The sequence below is a fragment of the Rana temporaria genome, chromosome 1 (genome assembly GCF_905171775.1).
Source record: "Rana temporaria chromosome 1, aRanTem1.1, whole genome shotgun sequence".
NCBI classification, from domain to species: Eukaryota; Metazoa; Chordata; class Amphibia; order Anura; family Ranidae; genus Rana; species Rana temporaria.
In genome coordinates, this window is record NC_053489.1 from 10,812,800 (window position 1) to 10,831,332 (window position 18,533).

At 46.7% G+C, this 18,533-nt stretch overlaps 2 protein-coding genes across 2 annotated transcripts in view; one reads left to right on the top strand and one right to left on the bottom strand.

The window, feature by feature from the left end:
* Positions 1 to 6,522, top strand: part of LOC120924706 (disintegrin and metalloproteinase domain-containing protein 10-like) — a 54,865-nt gene extending 48,343 nt beyond the window's left edge. The window contains exon 16 of the mRNA XM_040335723.1: positions 5,893 to 6,522. Within this exon, the coding sequence (XP_040191657.1) occupies positions 5,893 to 6,026 (134 nt within the window). The 3' untranslated portion in view covers positions 6,027 to 6,522. The remainder of the gene's footprint in view (positions 1 to 5,892) is intronic.
* A 7,450-nt stretch (positions 6,523 to 13,972) lies between these two features.
* On the bottom strand, positions 13,973 to 14,932 carry LOC120924779 (olfactory receptor 1009-like). The gene has a single exon (XM_040335797.1). The coding sequence runs from the start codon at positions 14,930 to 14,932 to the stop codon at positions 13,991 to 13,993; it is 942 nt and encodes a 313-aa protein (XP_040191731.1). The 3' UTR covers positions 13,973 to 13,990.
* Positions 14,933 to 18,533: the final 3,601 nt, after the last annotated feature.

Genomic DNA, 18,533 nt, shown 5'->3' on the forward strand with positions numbered 1-18,533 from the left:
GATCCCAATCAGGCACTCATAACCATGATGAAAAACAACGACCAAGCAGCGTGGCACGGAACTTTTAAAGTGACAGATGCCGTCACCAACCATAAATGGTATATAGATTCTGGAGCAACAAGTCACATGACTAACGACAGAGAATTCTTTGTAGAGCTCAATCCAGACAAGAAAGAAGCCATATATCTTGCAGACGGGAGTTGCACAACTGCTGAAGGAACAGGACATGGAATAGTCACTTGTAAAAATGAGGATGGACAAGTGTTAAAAATACCAATGACGGATGTATTGTATGTTCCCGGACTCAATGGCGGCCTTATATCAGTCAGGCGACTGGCAAGCAAAGGACTAACCACAACGTTTAAAGGTGACCAATGCACTATCCAAGATGGGGAAAGAGTGATAGCAACAGCTAAAGCGGGCAAGCACCTTTATGAACTTGATGTTGTTGAGCAAGAAACAAAGCTCTGCACACATAAACACAAGAACTGTATTCATTTATGGCACAGACGTCTGGGCCACAGGCACCCTGACAGCATACAGGAGCTGGCCAGACGGGATTTAACGAAAGGCTTCAAGTTAACAGGCTGCCCAAACACGCTAAGGTGTGAATGCTGCATCAAGGCCAAAGCCACCAGAGTAACCCCACCAAAGGCAAGTGAAAGCAGAGCAACAAGATCGATCGACCTAATACACACAGATGTATGCGGGCCTATGAGAACAACCACCCCAGGAGGAAATAAATACATATTAACTTTTATAGACGACTACTCAAGGTTTACAGTGACATACCTAATGAAGAATAAGTCAGAAGTATTCGACAAGCTGAAGGACTATGTTACCAAAGTAAGCAATAAATTTCACAGAAAACCATTAGTACTCAGAAGTGATAATGGTGGGGAGTACACCGGGTTTCAAGTTGAGAATACACTCAGGGAACTAGGAATAGAACATCAAAAGACTGTCCCATATACTCCAGAGCAGAACGGGGTAGCAGAGAGGAAAAACAGATCCCTGACTGAAATGATCAGATGCATGTTGACTGATTCTGGACTCCCTGAAAAATATTGGGGAGAAGCAGCACAAACGGCCACCTACTTACAAAACAGATTACACTCCAAGGCAACAACCAAAACTCCATACGAGCTATGGCACAGTCGAAAACCAAGCATAGGACACCTCAAGGTATTTGGAAGCAAAGCTTTTGCTTACATTCCGGGAGAAAAGCGCAGCAAGCTCCAGAATCGAGCAATTGAAGGTGTCTTTGTTGGTTATGCCGACAACACCAAAGGATACAGAATCATAGACCCGAAGACCGATAAAGTGACAATCAGCAGCAGCGTAACATTTATCGAGGACCCGAGAAATGAAGTAACGGAGCCAGCCATGCCAAGAGCAGAAGAACCAAATAACGCTGATCAGGTTTTCTTTCCTATGGAACGAACCCCCGAAAGTGATACTGTGTCACAGAAAAGACCGGAACAAACTGAACCAGCTAATGACGCTGAACCAAGACGCTCAATGAGGGAAAACAGAGGTAAACCCCCCAACAGACTCTCGTACAAAGTAGAAACATCCTGCGTAAGAGAACCCACTTGTTGGAAAGACATAACACAACTCCCAGAGAGGGAAGCCAAGAGATGGATAAAGGCAGCTGAGGAAGAAATCATCTCACTACAGGACACGCAGGCTTGGGTACTAACGCAACTGCCGGCCAAAAAGAGGGCAATTGGGTGTAAATGGACTTTCAAGGTCAAGTACAACACTGATGGCACAGTTGAGAGATATAAAGCGAGACTCGTAGCCAAAGGATACTCCCAAAAATATGGAGAAGACTACGATGAGACATTTGCCCCAGTCGTCAAACATACCACAATCAGAGCTCTACTCACAGTTGCAACTACAAAACAAATGCTAGTAAAGCACTTTGATGTAAAAACCGCTTTCCTACACAGTGACTTAACAGAAGACATCTACATGGAGCAACCAGAGGGCTTTGTAGACCCACAAAAGCCAGAACAGGTGTGTAAACTTAAGAAGGGGATCTACGGGCTCAAGCAAGCAGCCAGAGCATGGAACATGAAGATTAATGAGGCGCTTTTGAGAGATTCCTTTCAGAGGAGCAAGGCCGATCCCTGCCTATACACCAAGAAACTAAATGGTAGGTGGATCTTTGTACTCATTTATGTAGATGATCTGTTAGTATGTTATGAGCAAGAAGGGGATTGTTCCAGACTGCTGGAGGTCTTAAACATGGACTTTGAAACAAAAGATCTAGGTGATGTCAAACACTTCCTAGGAATGCAGATAGAAAGAGAAGAAGATGGTAGTTTTCTTATTAACCAGAGTCACAAAATACAGGAAGTAATTGAAACTTATGGGCTCAATGATGCCAAACCAGTCAACTCGCCTATGGAGACAAATTATCTTAAAGAATTAAACAACTCAATTAACCCCTTGCAAAATGACTCACAATTCAGAAGGGCAATGGGGAAGTTACTATACATTGCTACAGTGGCAAGGCCTGACATAGCTACAGCAGTGGGATTCTTATGCAGAAAAGTATCCCAGCCAACCCAGATGGACTGGAACGCAGCAAAAAGGATCATACGCTATTTGAAGGGAACAATAGACTTTAAACTGAAACTTTCATCAACAGGGAAGAGTGGTCTGACTGGATATGTGGATGCAGACTGGGCAGGTGACCCCAGTGATCGGAAATCCACCAGTGGACACCTGTTTCTATTTAAAGACGGCCTGATCAGCTGGACCACCAGAAAACAGTCCACAGTGACACTGTCCTCCACCGAAGCAGAATACGTGGCCGCATCACAAGCAGGGCAAGAGGTAATCTGGTTGAGACAATTACTGGAAGATCTAGATCAGAACCAGAAAGAGTCCACGCCAATCTATGAGGACAATCAAGGATGTATAGCACTCGCACAGACAGAGCGGATAAACCCGAGAACCAAACACATAGACGTGAGATATCACTTCTTAAGAGACTTACAAGAGCAAGGACAGATGGATCTACAATACTGTCCCACTGAGGAAATGTTAGCAGACATCCTTACTAAGCCTTTGCCTGCAAAGAGACATATGGATCTAACAAGAAGAATCGGTTTGTCTAATTAAGCACTTCACAATGAGAAGGGGTGTTGGAGACTGAACATTGTTTCATGCTATGTTATACATTGCTTGGTTTATTTCCCTGTGTATTTGGAGTATGACCACTAGATGTCACTATACACAGATACTCTATCATAATGTTCTATGTGTTAACTATCTGTTACTGCATTTTTCCTGTTATCTATGGTTGTTGTTTTTCTATATCTTGTGTGCTAACATGAGCACCATGCTCTCTGCTGTATGTCTCTTCAATACAAATGAATCCAAGTAAACTGCAGCCATCCATATATGTCTGATTATTCTTTGCATCATCTGCACCAGCCAACACTAATAACACTGGCTGGGAGGGGCTCTGATGTCATAGTGACACTAGAATGGTGATCAGTGATAATACTGTACACTGTCACTGTACTAATAACACTGGCTGGGAGGGGCTCTGATGTCATAGTGACACTAGAATGGTGATCAGTGATAATACTGTACACTGTCACTGTACTAATAACACTGGCTGGGAGGGGCTCTGATGTCATAGTGACACTAGAATGGTGATCAGTGATAATACTGTACACTGTCACTGTACTAATAACACTGGCTGGGAGGGGCTCTGATGTCATAGTGACACTAGAATGGTGATCAGTGATAATACTGTACACTGTCACTGTACTAATAACACTGGCTGGGAGGGGCTCTGATGTCATAGTGACACTAGAACGGTGATCAGTGATAATACTGTACACTGTCACTGTACTAATAACACTGGCTGGGAGGGGCTCTGATGTCATTAGTTGGGGTGAGAGGGGTGTGTGGTAAATGACACTCTCCAAAAGTGATAAATGTTAAAGAACGTTTTCAATGGTATCTATAAAAGGTCAAAAGGGACCAAAAAGTGAAGTTCATTGTTAGTGGTTACGGTATATACAGTGCCTTGAAAAAAAAAGTATTCATACCCCTTGAAATTTTCCACATTTTGTCATGTTACAATCAATTTTCAAGTCTTGCCACAGATTCTCAATGGGATTTAGGTCTGGACTGTGACTGGGCCATTCTAACACATGAATATGCTTTGATCTAAACCATTCCATTGTAGCTCTGGCTGTATGTTTAGGGTCGTTGTCCTGATGGAAGGTGAACCCCCCCCCCCCCAGTCTCAAGTCTTTTGCAGACTCTTAAAGGGTTTTCTTCTAAGATAGCCCTGTATTTGTCTCCATCCATCTTCCCATCAACTCTGACCAGCTTCCCTGTCCCTGCTGAAGAAAAGCATCCCCACCACATGATGCTGCCACCACCATGTTTCACAGTGGGGATGGTGTGTTCAGGGTGATGTGCAGTGTTAGTTTTCCGCCACACATATAGGTAGATTCACAAAGAGTTAGGCCGGCTTATCAGTAGGCAGTAGGTAGTAATGACAAGTATGGCCGCCGTTCCCACCGCAAAATTTGAAATTTTTACGTCGTTTGCGTAAGTCGTCAGTGAATCGGGATTTACGTTGCTTACGTCCACGTCTAAATCAATAGGCCCGTACGGCGTACTTAGCCGCAATGCGCACTGGGAAGTGTAGGCGCCCGGCGCATGCGCAGTGAGAAAAAACGTCAAAAACGTGAGGTCAAGCCTCATTACCATGAAACACGCCCCCCTCCAAGTCATTTGAATTTGGCGCCCTTACGCCCGCCCGCTTTAAGGCTACGCCACCATAGATTAGCAGGCAAGTATATTGAGAATCATTACTAGCCTCGCTAATTTACGGCGGCGTAGCCTAAACAGGCTAAGCTACGCCGCCGTAACTTTACACGATTGTACCTGAATCTACCTAATAGTGTTTAAATGTGAAATCTTGGTGTCATGTGACCAGAGCACCTTCTTCCACATGTTTGCTGTGTCCCCTCCCCCACATGGCTTCTCACAAACCGCAAACAGGACTTCTTATGTATTTCTCTCTCCAATGTCTTTCTTCTTGTCACTCTTCCATAAAGGGCAGATCTGTGGAGAGACTACTAATAGTTGTCCTGTGGACAGATTCCCCCCCCCCCCCCCCTGAGCTGTGGATCTCTGCAGCTCCTCCAGAGTTACCATGAACCTCTTGGCTGCTTCTCTGATGAATGTTCTCCTCGCCCGGCCCGGTCAGTTTAGGTGGACGGCCATGTCTTGGTAGGTTTGCAGTCGTGCCATACTCTTTCCATTTCCGGATGATGGATTGAACAGAAGCTCCGTGAGATGTTCAAAGCTTGGGAGATTTTTTTTATAACCTAACCCTGCTTTATACATCTCCACAACTTTATCCCTGACCTGTCTGGTGTGTTCCTTGGTCTTCATGATGTTCACTAAGATTCTCTAACAAACCTCTGAGGGCTTCACAGAACAGCTACATTTATACTGAGATTAAATTACACACAGGTGGACTCTATTTACTAATTAGGTGACTTTTGAAGGCAATTGGTTCCTCTACATATATTAGTTGGGGGTATCGGAGTAAAGGGGGGCGCCATACAAATGCCCCCCCCCCCCCCAACACTTTTCATATATTTATTTGTAAAAAAATTGCAAACCATTTTTCATTTTCCTTCCACTTCACAATTATGTGACACCATGTGTTGGTCTATCACATAAAATCCCAATAAAATATCTTTACGTCTTTGGTTGTAACATGAGAAAATTTGGGAAATTTCAAGGGGTATGAATACTTTTTCATTATGTTTGACAATGCTTCTTGTGACATGTATGGACGTAGGCTGCCCAAATAAGACCGTAATATATTATCTCTTCCAGCGATAAAAGAAAATAAGACATCAGTAAAAGTAAAACAAAACCGACCCAGTGCCCGTCGCAGAGAAGTCGTCTACTGGGAAAAAGAAGAGTTCTCTATGACAGCAGCGTATGGGCTGAGCGAGACACGGCTGTGACATCCAGAAGGATCCTGACTCCGAGAGATCACCCAAAGAAGTAGAGACCCCGGGGAGGGGGGGATCACCACCAGATCTCGGGTGATGATGAAATCTGCGATCATGGATGACGTTGCAAGATTTGTTCAGGAAAAGGGCATTACTGGCTTGACATGTGCAATTCCTTTAGTTCAAAATACGTTTTTCAACAAATTTAGACAAATTTGTTAATTCCAAATTTCGAATTTTTATAATTAATATCCTAATTTTTTTAATTTTTCCAAATTTTCTAAAATTTGTAACTTCAGAAATTTGAAATTCGGAAAATCGAATCTCAGAAGATGTCAAAATTTCCGAAATCCGAAAATTCTAAATTTCAGAAATTTAGAATTCGTAAATTTGGAGATTCGTAAATTCGGAGATTTGGATATCCAAAAATTAGAACGAAAATCCAAAAATTATTATTTTGTTTCGGTCCATTCTTTATTTTGGATAAACTTCAGATAAATTTGTATTCGTTACGTTAACTAACAGACAAATTTGAGAGGAAATTCCAAAACCTATAATTTAATAGTTAGTTATGATTAGTTAGTTATTATATCGAATTTTTAGATTTCCGTTCTTTCTAATTTTCCTTTATTTTCGGATTTTCGAATTTCTGTATTTTCGAATTTCCGAATTTCCAATTTACGAATGTACGAATTCAGAATTTTCAAATTTACAAATTTACAAATATGTGGCCAGATTCAGAGAGAGTTACGCCGGCGTATCAGTAGATACGCCGACGTAACTCTGAATCTGCGCCGTCGTAAGTTTAAGTGTATTCTCAAACTGAGATACACTTAAACATAGCTAAGATACGTCAGCCTGCTCCGTCGTATCTTAGGGTGCAATATTTAGGCTGGCCGCTAGGTGGCGCTTCTGTTGAGTTCGGCGTAGAATATGTAAATGACTAGATACGCCTATTCACGAACGTACGTGCGCCCGTCGCAATAAAGATACGCCGTTTACGTAAGGCGTTTTCAGGCATAAAGTTATTCCATCAAATAGCTGGACTAGTCAATGTTAAGTATGGCCGTGGTTCCCGCGTCGAAATTTTAAAATTTTACGTCGTTTGCGTTAGTCGTCCGTGAATAGGGCTGGACGTAATTTACGTTCACGTCGAAACCAATACGTCCTTGCGGCGTACTTTGGAGCAATGCACACTGGGATATGTACACGGACGGCGCATGCGCCGTTCGTAAAAAACGTCAATCACGTCGGGTCACCCCCCATTAACATAAAACACGCCCCCCTCAGCCTAATTTGAATTAGGCGCGCTTACGCCGACTCCATTTAGGCTACGCCGCCGTAAGTTAGGAGGCAAGTACTTTGTGAATACAGTACTTGCCTCTCTGACTTAAGGCGGCGTAGCGTAAATACGATACGCTACGCCGCCTTAAAGTTGCGGCGCTGTCTCTGAATCCACCTATTAGAATTTTCAAATTTACGAATGTTCAAATTTACGAATTCAGAATTTACGTATTTACGGATTTACGAATTCCAAATTTTCAAATTTTTGAGTTTTAGAATTTTAGAATTTCAGAATTTTCAAATTTACGAATTCCAAATGTTCAAATTTACGAATTTTAGAATTTCTGAATTCCGAATTTTCAATTTTCGAATTTATAAATTTACGAATTACGAATTTTCAAATTTACGAATTTGAGTTTTAGAATTTACGAATTTTCAAATTTATGAATTCCGAATTTTCAAATTTACAAATTCAGAATTTTTTAATTTACGAATTACGAATGTTCAAATTTACGAATTATGAATTTATGAATTCTCAAATTTACGATCAGCTGTGTTGGAAGGATACAGCGTCCACAGAGCGTGCCAGGTACATGCCCGATGAATTGTGCAGGGGGGGGGGTGGACATCCTTGGACGTCCTCCCAGAACTGGTCTACCGCGCTGTGGACGTCTTTTGGCTATTGTTTGGTTGGGAACTGGAATTTCTTAATTTTTCAAAAACTTTGACAAAAAAAATAAAAATGTCAAAAAACTCTCCATGCCTCTTACTAAATACCTTGGACTGTCTACTTTCCAAAAAGGGGTCATAGTCAAATGGGAGCTGCAAGTTGAGAAGGCCTTCTGTCTGCCTTCCTCTGACTTTATTTTGAGGATAGTGTGAATTATGGAAGTGTAAGACACCATGATGATAAGAAACGAGAAGAAGGAGACCAGGATGTTTAAAGAAAACACCAACAATTTTTATTATGGAAACATCTGAGCAAGACAAGTCCAGGAAGAGAGCCAGACCGCAGGCAGCAACAGTCACCCAGATCCCACACTCAGGTCTGTACTCACAAGTCCTTGAGAATTTGAATTCCTCCTTCCAGTGTCAGGCAGACATTTCATTAGTGGACTCTCCAGACCGGATAGCAGGTGCAACTCCCCTTCTTTAGCTTAGAAATAAGCCCCCCAGCTTAGCATAGCTGGGACCTAGATGAGGGGATCTTTGATTTCCTCCAGGTAGATCTCATCAGGGCCGGAGGAAATCTGCCCCCCTACCCAGCTCCTAGTACCATCCCTTGGTTCCACCCCCTACACACCTCCGAGTACCATCCCTTTGTTCCACCCCCTACCCACCTCCGAGTACCATCCCTAGGTTCCACCCCCTACCCACCTCCGAGTACTATGCCTCGGTTCCTCCCCCTACCCACCTCCGAGTATCATCCCTTGGTTCCACCCCCTACACACCTCCGAGTACCATCCCTAGGTTCCACCCCCTACCCACCTCCGAGTACCATCCCTTGGTTCCACCCCCTACCCACCTCCGAGTATCATCCCTTGGTTCCACCCCCTACACACCTCCGAGTACCATCCCTTGGTTCCACCCCCTACCCACCTCCGAGTACCATCCCTTGGTTCCACCCCCTACCCACCTCCGAGTACCATCCCTTGGTTCCACCCCCTACCCACCTCCGAGTACCATCCCTTGATTCCACCCCCTACCCACCTACGAGTACCATCTCTTGGTTCCACCCCCTACCCACCTACGAGTACCATCCCTTGGTTCCACCCCCTACCCACCTCCGAGTACCATCCCTTGGTTACACACCTCTGAGTACCATTCCTTTGTTCCACCCCCTACCACCTCCGAGTACCATCCCTTGGTTCCACCCCCTACCCACCTCCGAGTACCATCCCTTGGTTCCACCCCCTACCCATCTCTGAGTACCATCCCTTGGTTCCACTCCCTACCCACCTCTGAGTACCATACCTTGGTTCCACCTTCTGCCCACCTCCAAGTACCACCCCTTGTCTCCGCCCCCTACCCACCTCCGAGTACCATCCCTTGGTTCCACCTCCTACCCACCTCCCAGTACCACCCATTTTAAAGAATACAGAACCAAGTATTACTGTGTGGTGTTCAGTAATTTGTATGCAATTTGTTAATGATAACAAAAGAAGCAGTAACGTAGATCCCCCAGCAGGCAGCAATAATAGACACCACCCCAGCAACAATAGATCCCATCTCAGCCACACTAAAACATCCCAAGCAATAACAGATCCACCCAGGGACAATAGACCCCACCCCAGCAACAACAGACCACACCCCATCAACAATAGATCCCCCCAGCAACAATTAATCCACCTAGCAACAAAAGACCCCACTCCAGAAACAACAGATCCACCCAACAACAATAGATCCCCCTGCAACAATAGATCAGTCACACAAAATGATACCCTGCCAGCAACAATGGGCTCCTGTTACAAAATACCATCTCAGCAACCATAGATCCACTCCAGGAGCAACAACAGATCCTCCAGCAGCATGCAACAATAGACCTCTCTCCAGATCCCTCCAAGCAACAACTGACCCCCCAGCAATATATATAAGACGCCCCTTAGCAACTTCAGTGCTAGAGATGCCGGAAGTGCGTGTCCCCCCCCACGTTCCCCAGCCAGGCGCCTGATCTCCAACACAGTACAACGTGGTCAAGGACCTTTCCCCACTCTCCTGAATGGACTTGATAAATCATTGCTTTAAGTGTGCTTACATCACTGCAATGAAGTAAAGCCTGATAGACTCGGTGTACTGCTCCTCGATTTCCCATTTGGGGTCTTGCAATACAGGAAGCTAAATTAAAGTGGAGGTTCACCCAAAAACTCAATTTTTAACATTAGATTGAGGCTCATTTTGTGAAGCACAATCGGGTGGTTTTTTAAAATTGAAGCAGTACTTACCGTTTTAGAGATAGATCTTCTCCGCCGCTTCCGGGTATGGGCTGCGGGACTGGGCGTTCCTATTTGATGGACAAGCTTCCGACGGTCGCATACATCGCGTCACGATTTTCCGAAAGTAGCCGAACGTCGGTGCGCAGGCGCCGTATAGAGCCGCACCGACGTTCGGCTTCTTTCGGCTACTCGTGACGCGATGTATGCGACCGTCGGAAGCCTGTCAATCAAATAGGAATGGCCAGTCCCGAAGACCATACCCGGAAGCGGCGGAGAAGATCGATCTCTAAAACGGTAAGTACAGCTTTGATTAAAAAAAAAAACACCCGATTCCCCTTCACAAAATGAGCCTCAATCTAATGTTAAAAATTGTTTTTCGGGTGAACTCCCGCTTTAACCACTAGGCGTCAGCGCTATAGTCAAATGACGGCTACAGCGCGGACCTCAATTGTCAGGAGGCAGCCAATAGAAGTCCTCCCCTTTGCACATGCCCCGTGCGCCCCACCCCCTGTTGTGATCACTGAGACTCGGGTGATCACGGATCCGTGTAAGGGGCCGGTCCAGGCCCCTTACCACATGATCAGCTGTCAGCCAATGACAGCTGATTACGTGATGTAAACAAAGCTCGTAATCGTGTTTTCTTTCTCCTCACGCTGACAGCAAAAAGCCGATCACCAGCTCTTGTGTAAGGGACATCGGTACCCAGTGGAAGAGGCACATCAGCCTCATTAGTGCCCACCAGTACCGCCTGCTAGTGCCCCCTGCCAGTGACCACCAGTGCAATAAAGTGCCACCTATGAATGCCCACGAGTGCCACCTATCAATGCCCGCCAGTGGTGCCAGTTAGTGCCACCTAGCAGTGCTGCCTGTCAGTCTCACCTACCAGTGCTGATCAGTGCCCATCATTGCCAACCATCTGTGCCAACTATTAGTGCCTACCAGTGCCACCTATCAATGTCCTTCAGTGCCACCTTTCAGTGTCACCTCTCAGTGCCCACCAATGCCGCCTCCCAGTGTCGCCTATCAGTGCCGCCTATCAGTGCCCATCAGTGCAGCCCATTGGTGCCCACCAGTGCTGCCCATCAGTGCAGCCCATTGGTGCCCACCAGTGCCGCCTATCAGTTCAGCCCATCGGTGCCCATCAGTGCCGCCTATCAGTGCCCATCAGTGCAGCCTCATCAGTGTACATCAATGAAGGAGAAAAATTACCCGTTTGCAAATTTTTATAATCTACAGGCATACCCCGCTTTAAGTACACTCACTTTACATACACTCGCGAGTAAGGACATACCCCCGAGTGTATGTAAAGTGCCTTACAAGCACTGTACAGACATTTTGCACCCGCGTTCGAAGGAGTTGAAGCTCCGAGAGTATAGCCCGCCCTGTTCCAGTGTGCCCCTGACACCCCCACTACAGCCCCTGAGACCTCAACTACAGCTCTTGACACCCCAAATACAGCCCCTGACCCCCCACTACACCCTAGAAGTGAAAAAGGGTATTGTTTCACTTTAAGTACATTTTCGTTTTACATACATGCTCTGGTCCCGTTGTGTACTTAAAAGTGGGGTATGCCTGTATATATATAAAACTCAACGTGTGTGTGTGTATGTATGTATGTATGTATGTATGTATGTATGTATGTATGTTCCAGCATCACGTCCAAACGGCTAAAGATATTAACATGAAACTTGGCACACATGTTACTTATATGTCAGCAACAAACATAGGATAGGTGGTTTAACCCTTACCCACCCCTATTTGCCATGGTCGGGGTTTTCCTTTAAAGTCCCATTCAACTCTATGGGAAATACATGTTACTTCATAACTTCCAAACGGCTGTAGATATTTCCATAACACTTGGTCACATGTTACTTATATGTCCACTTAAACTATAGGATAGTTAATTTATCCCTTAACTGCCCCCATTTGTGAGGGTCGGGGTTTTTGTTTAAAGTCCCATGCAAATCAATGGGAAATGTATGTTCCCACATAACTTCTGTACGCCTGGAGATATTTCAATAATACCTGCTATACATATTACTTATATGCCAAATAAAAATATATGACAGTTACATTAACCCTTACCTACACCCTTATATAAAAGATGGGTATATTTATATTACTATGATTTTCCTCCCCAAAAGGTTAAGATAGGAAGGCCGGGTATTCAGCTAGTAAAATATAAAACGGTTTTGTATTTTTTAAATCTGTCTTTTTTTAACAAAAAATTAAAACTGCAGAGGTACCGTATTTATCGGCGTATACCGCGCACTTTTTCCCCCTTAAAATCAGGGGAAAATCATGGGTGCACGATATACGCCGATACTGCTGTTCCCGGGCGCCGCCGAAATAGACCAAGCCGAGTGTACTCTGTACTCCGCCCGCAGCCACGCGAGAGGAGCCGAACACACAGGAAATCCGGCTCCTCTCGGCGCCAAGTCCAAAAACAAACCACTGCAACCCCGGGCAAGCTGCGGATGGACTGGACGGACCCCGCAAGGAAGCCGCAGACGGACACCTCCAAAGCCGCAGACGGACACCCACAAGGCTGGACGGACCCCGCGCAAGGAAGCCGCAGACGGACACCCACAAGGCTGGACGGACCCCGCGCAAGGAAGCCGCAGACGGACACCCACAAGGCTGGACGGACCCCGCGCAAGGCCACAGACGGATGCCGGACAAGGCCGCCGATGGACGCAGGAAAAAAATTCAAGTTTTTTTTCCCCTAAAAATACCTTGCTAAGTTTGGGGTGCGCGCTATACGCCGGCGCGCGGTATACCCCGATAAATACGGTAATCAAATACCACTGAAAGAAAGCTCTATTTGTGGAAAAAAATTATAAAAATTTGGGTACAGTGTTGCATGACTGCCCAATTGTCATTCAAATTGCGTCAGTGCTGAAAGGGGGGTTTAAGGGCCAGATTCACAAATGAGATACGACGGCGTTTCTCCTGATACTCCGTCGTATCTCTGTTTCTATCTATGCGGCTGATTCATAGAATCAGTTACGCATTGATATAAGATCCAACAGGTGTAATTGTTTTACACTGTCGGATCTTAGGATGTAGTACCGCGGCCGCCGCTGGGGGGAGTTCGCGTCGTAAACCAGCGTCGGGTATGCAAATTAGGAGTTACGGCCGATCCACGACGGTTTTTTGCGTTCGCTACGTCGCCGCTAGTATATTTTCCCGTCGCATAGTTACACTTTTTTTTTGGTGCCTTAACTTTAGTCAGCAAGTGTATTGCTGTCTAAAGTATGGCCGTCGTTCCCGCGTCGAAATTTAAAAATCAACGTCGTTTGCGTAAGCCGTCCGGGAATACGGAAGTACGCTACGCGCGTCGCCGTTCAAAATAATGACGTCACGGCGCGCAAAGCACGGCGGGAGTTAGGAAACGGAGCATGCGCAGTAGGTCCGGCGCGGGAGCGCGCCTAATTTAAATGGCACACGCCCATTTGAATTGGCCCGCCTTGCGCCGGAGGCCGCGGGCGTAGGGTTTTCATCGCAAGTGCTTGGTGAATCAGGCACTTGCGATGAAAAATTGCGGCGGTGTAACTTATCGCCGCGATTCTACGTGAATCTGGCCCTATGTACCCAGTAAGGAAGTGGTTAAAGACAAAAGGCAAACTGCATTTAAAAAAATTAAATAATATATTTTAATCAATATAAAATTCAATTAAATGATGTTTTTATTGTATCTGTTTTTATTTGGACTGAACACCATTTGGTTGAAGGCTAATTGATCGGAGGGGTCATAGGTCACTTGGGTGTTCTTCTTCTTCTTCTTAGAACTTTTGCAACCGCTCTGCCAATCTCCTGGTTCTTAAGGGAATAGATCACTGGATTCAGGACTGGCGTCACAACGGTGTATAAGAGAGATAAAATCTTGTTAACATTTAGAGACCGTTTCTTCGAGGGGACACCGTACAGAATGAAGAGAGTTCCGTAGTACAAGGACACCACGGCCAGGTGGGAGCTACAGGTTGAGAAGGCCTTCTGCCTACCGTTCTCCGACTTTATCCCGAGGATGCTTCGAATGATAGAAGTGTAGGACACCACGATGAAGAGAAACGGGAAGAAGGTGACGAGGAACGAGAAGGAGAAGGCCAACAGTTTGACCGTAGAAACGTCTGAGCAGGCCAAGTCCAGGAAGGGAGCCAGATCGCAGAAGAAGTGGTCAATGGCGTTCAGGTGGCAGAAGCGGAGCTTGGATAGGCAAGTCGCCACTGGGAATGTGGGAGTAAAACCGACTATCCAGGAGAAAATGATGAGGTTTCGGCAAAGTTCAGAGGTCATGATGGAAGGATATCTTAAAGGTTGGCAAATAGCGAGATAACGGTCGTAAGACATGGCGGTCAGAAGCAAGCACTGCAACGCGGTCAGAGAACCAAATACGTAGAACTGAAGGATACAGCTGGAGACGGCGATATTTCCCCGCGTCGTCCACAGTATTCGGAGCATGTTGGGTACAAGGTCGGAAGTTATTAGCACATCCGATAAAGAGAGGTTGCTTAGAAAGAAATACATGGGCGTGTGGAGGTGACTAACCGCCGGCACCAAACTAAAGATGAAAACATTTCCATTGAAAATGACAATGTAAATTAAGAGTAAACTGGTGAAAAGAACGATTCTGAGCTTGTGAAGGCTCTGAAAGCCGATCAGCACGAATTCGGCAACTACCGTCTGGTTGAGGTCATTCATTTTGCTGAAAAACAAGTGTAAAAATGTAAAAAAAAATATTGTTTTAATTGTGTTGAGCTTTCTATAAAAGAACCATAGGGTTTCTTTAAAGGAACACAGGGTTCGTCGGGTGTGCCTGGGCACTCCCTTGGCTCAAAAACCCATTGATCATAATCTACCCATCAATAACGGGCAGGTGACGAATAGACCGTAAATTTTTCCCTGCCAACCCCCAGGAAAAAAAAAAATATTGTAAAAAATAAGATAAATAAAAAAAACTATGAACACCATCCATGGCCCTACTGACACTGTTCATTGCTCTACTGACATCAGCCTCCGCCCTACTGTCACCACCCACTGTGCTACTGACCCATCCCTTGTGCTTCTGACACGTGTACTGCTCTGCTGACTCACACTAACCTCTGCCCTACTGTCACCAACCTCTGCCCTACTGATACCAGCCTCTGCCCTACTGTCACCAACCTCTGCCCTACTGATACCAGCCTCTGCCCTACTGATACCAGCCTCTTCCCTACTGTCACCAACCTCTGCTCTACTGGGACCAACCTCTGCCCTACCGATACCAACCTCTGCCCTACTGATACCAGCCTCTGCCCTACTGTCACCAACCTCTGCCCTACTGATACCAGCCTCTGCCCTACTGTCACCAACCTCTGCTCTACTGACACCAACCTCTGCCCTACCGATACCAGCCTCTGCCCTACTGATACCAGCCTCTGCCCTACTGTCACCAACCTCTGCCCTACTGACACCAACCTTTTCCCTACCGATACCAGCCTCTGCCCTACCGATACCAGCCTCTGCCCTACTGACACCAACCTCTGCCCTACAGATACCAGCCTCTGTCCTACTGATACCAGCCTCTGCCCTACTGTCACCAACCTCTGCCCTACGGACACCAACCTCTGCCTTACCGATACCAGCCTCTGCCCTACTGACACCAGCCTCTGCCCTGCTGTCACCAACCTCTGCCCTACTGACACCAACCTCTGCCCTACTGATACCAGCCTCTGCCCTACCGATACCAGCCTCTGCCCTACTGTCACCAACCTCTGCCCTACTGACACCAACCTCTGCCCTACCGATACCAGCCTCTGCCCTACCGATACCAGCCTCTGCCCTACTGATACCAGCCTCTGCCCTACTGACACCAACCTCTGCCCTACTGACACCAACCTCTGCCCTACGATACCAGCCTCTGCCCTACTGACACCTGCCTCTGCCCTACTGACACCTGCCTCTGCCCTACTGACACCTGCCTCTGCCCTGCTGTCACCAACCTCTGCCCTACTGACACCAGCCTCTGCCCTACTGTCACCAACCTCTGCTCTACTGACACCAACCTCTGCCCTACCGATACCAGCCTCTGCCCTACTGATACCAGCCTCTGCCCTACTGTCACCAACCTCTGCCCTACTGACACCAACCTTTTCCCTACCGATACCAGCCTCTGCCCTACCGATACCAGCCTCTGCCCTACTGACACCAACCTCTGCCCTACCGATACCAGCCTCTGTCCTACTGATACCAGCCTCTGCCCTACTGTCACCAACCTCTGCCCTACTGACACCAACCTCTGCCCTACCGATACCAGCCTCTGCCCTACTGACACCAGCCTCTGCCCTGCTGTCACCAACCTCTGCCCTACTGACACCAACCTCTGCCCTACTGATACCAGCCTCTGCCCTACCGATACCAGCCTCTGCCCTACTGTCACCAACCTCTGCCCTACTGACACCAACCTCTGCCCTACCGATACCAGCCTCTGCCCTACCGATACCAGCCTCTGCCCTACTGATACCAGCCTCTGCCCTACTGACACCAACCTCTGCCCTACTGACACCAACCTCTGCCCTACGATACCAGCCTCTGCCCTACTGACACCTGCCTCTGCCCTACTGACACCTGCCTCTGCCCTACTGACACCTGCCTCTGCCCTGCTGTCACCAACCTCTGCCCTACTGACACCAACCTCTGCCCTACTGACACCAACCTCTGCCCTACCGATACCAGCCTCTGCCATACTGACACCTGCCTCTGCCCTACTGATACCAACCTCTGCCCTACTGACAAACCAAAATTGTCCTACTTCCACCAACTTCTGCCCTGCTGACACCAACCTCTGCTCTACTGACTGACACCATCCAGTGTCATACTGTGCCCGGTAAGCAAGTGGTTAATGAAGGTGGTTTTGCTATAGAATGTGGGTCCCGGAATATGAAGAAATGTCAGCTAATGCATTTCCTTCCTAAAGAGAATACAAAAAAATAATAATATAGGAGGTGTTCCTCTGATAAATGCTGCCGCCACAATGAAGGCACTCAGCTTCATTTATACAGAAGCTCTCCGGGGTGTACCAAGATGGCCGCCACCGGCCTCCTGAAGCTACCGCGCATGCTCCCGATGACGTCACGTCTCCGACACACGACTTTGCCTCAGAAGGGGATAAGACAAGCAGAAAAGATCCACAGAAAAATGGATTCCCAAACTTTTTGGCGCCTTTAGCAGCCTCAGTCATGGGACTCCATATACAGGAGGAGAGCATGAACCTGGAATGGTTGCGCCATATAACGGCATAGTAAGGGCTGATCCAGGTGATCCATGACCCTGCAGGTTTAAGGACAGAATAATAAATGGTGTATGGGGGGGGGGGGGGGGGTTGACACTCTTTTAAAGAGTTCTAATTGGTCCTGTGGGTTGGTTAGGGGCGGAGTAACCAACCATATGTATGCTGCCATGGAAGGCTCCAGGAAATCTGTATTCCAACCAGGGCCGGATTTTCTCTCCCTGCCGCCCCAAGGCCAGGTTCCACAATGCACCCCCTCCCCGCCAACCGAACCCCTCAGTGGCTTTGTGGGAAATCCGGGCCTGATTCCAACCCGTGGCTCTTCTTCTTTCCGGGAACCTCATTTTACTCCAATATGTGCAACCAAAATGTTTTGAGGGTTTGATCCTCTCCTTTTTTTTTTTTTCCTTATGGTAAAGCCTAAAACATGGAGAGTTGAAGAGATCAATAGCCGGATTCAGAGAGACTTAGGCTGGCGTATCAGTAGATACGCCAGCCTAAGTCAGAATTTGCGTCGGCGCTAATTTCAGCGTATTCTGGTAACCAGATACGCTTAAATTAGGCTCAGATACGAGCGGCGTAAGTGTCTTACACCCTCGTATCCTAAAGTGACATTTTTAGGCTGACCGCTAGGTGGCGCTTCCATTGCGGTCGGCATAGAATATGTAAATCAGTAGATATGCCTATTCACGAACGTACACCCGGCCGACGCAGTACAGATACGCCGTTTACGTAACGCATTATCAGGCCTAAAGTTATTCCATCAAATAGCTGGAATAGTAATGTTAAGTATGGCCGCCGTTCCCGCGTCGAAATTTCAAAAATTTTACGTCGTTTGCGTAAGTCGTCCGTGAATAGGGATTTACGTAGTTTACGTCCACATCGAAATCAATAGGCCCGTGCGGCGGACTTAGCCGCAATGCACACTGGGAAATGTAGGCGCCTGCGCAGTTGAAAAAAAAAACGTCAATCACGTCGGGTCAAGCCTCATTATCATAAAACACGCCCCCCTCAGACAAATTTGAATTAGGCGCC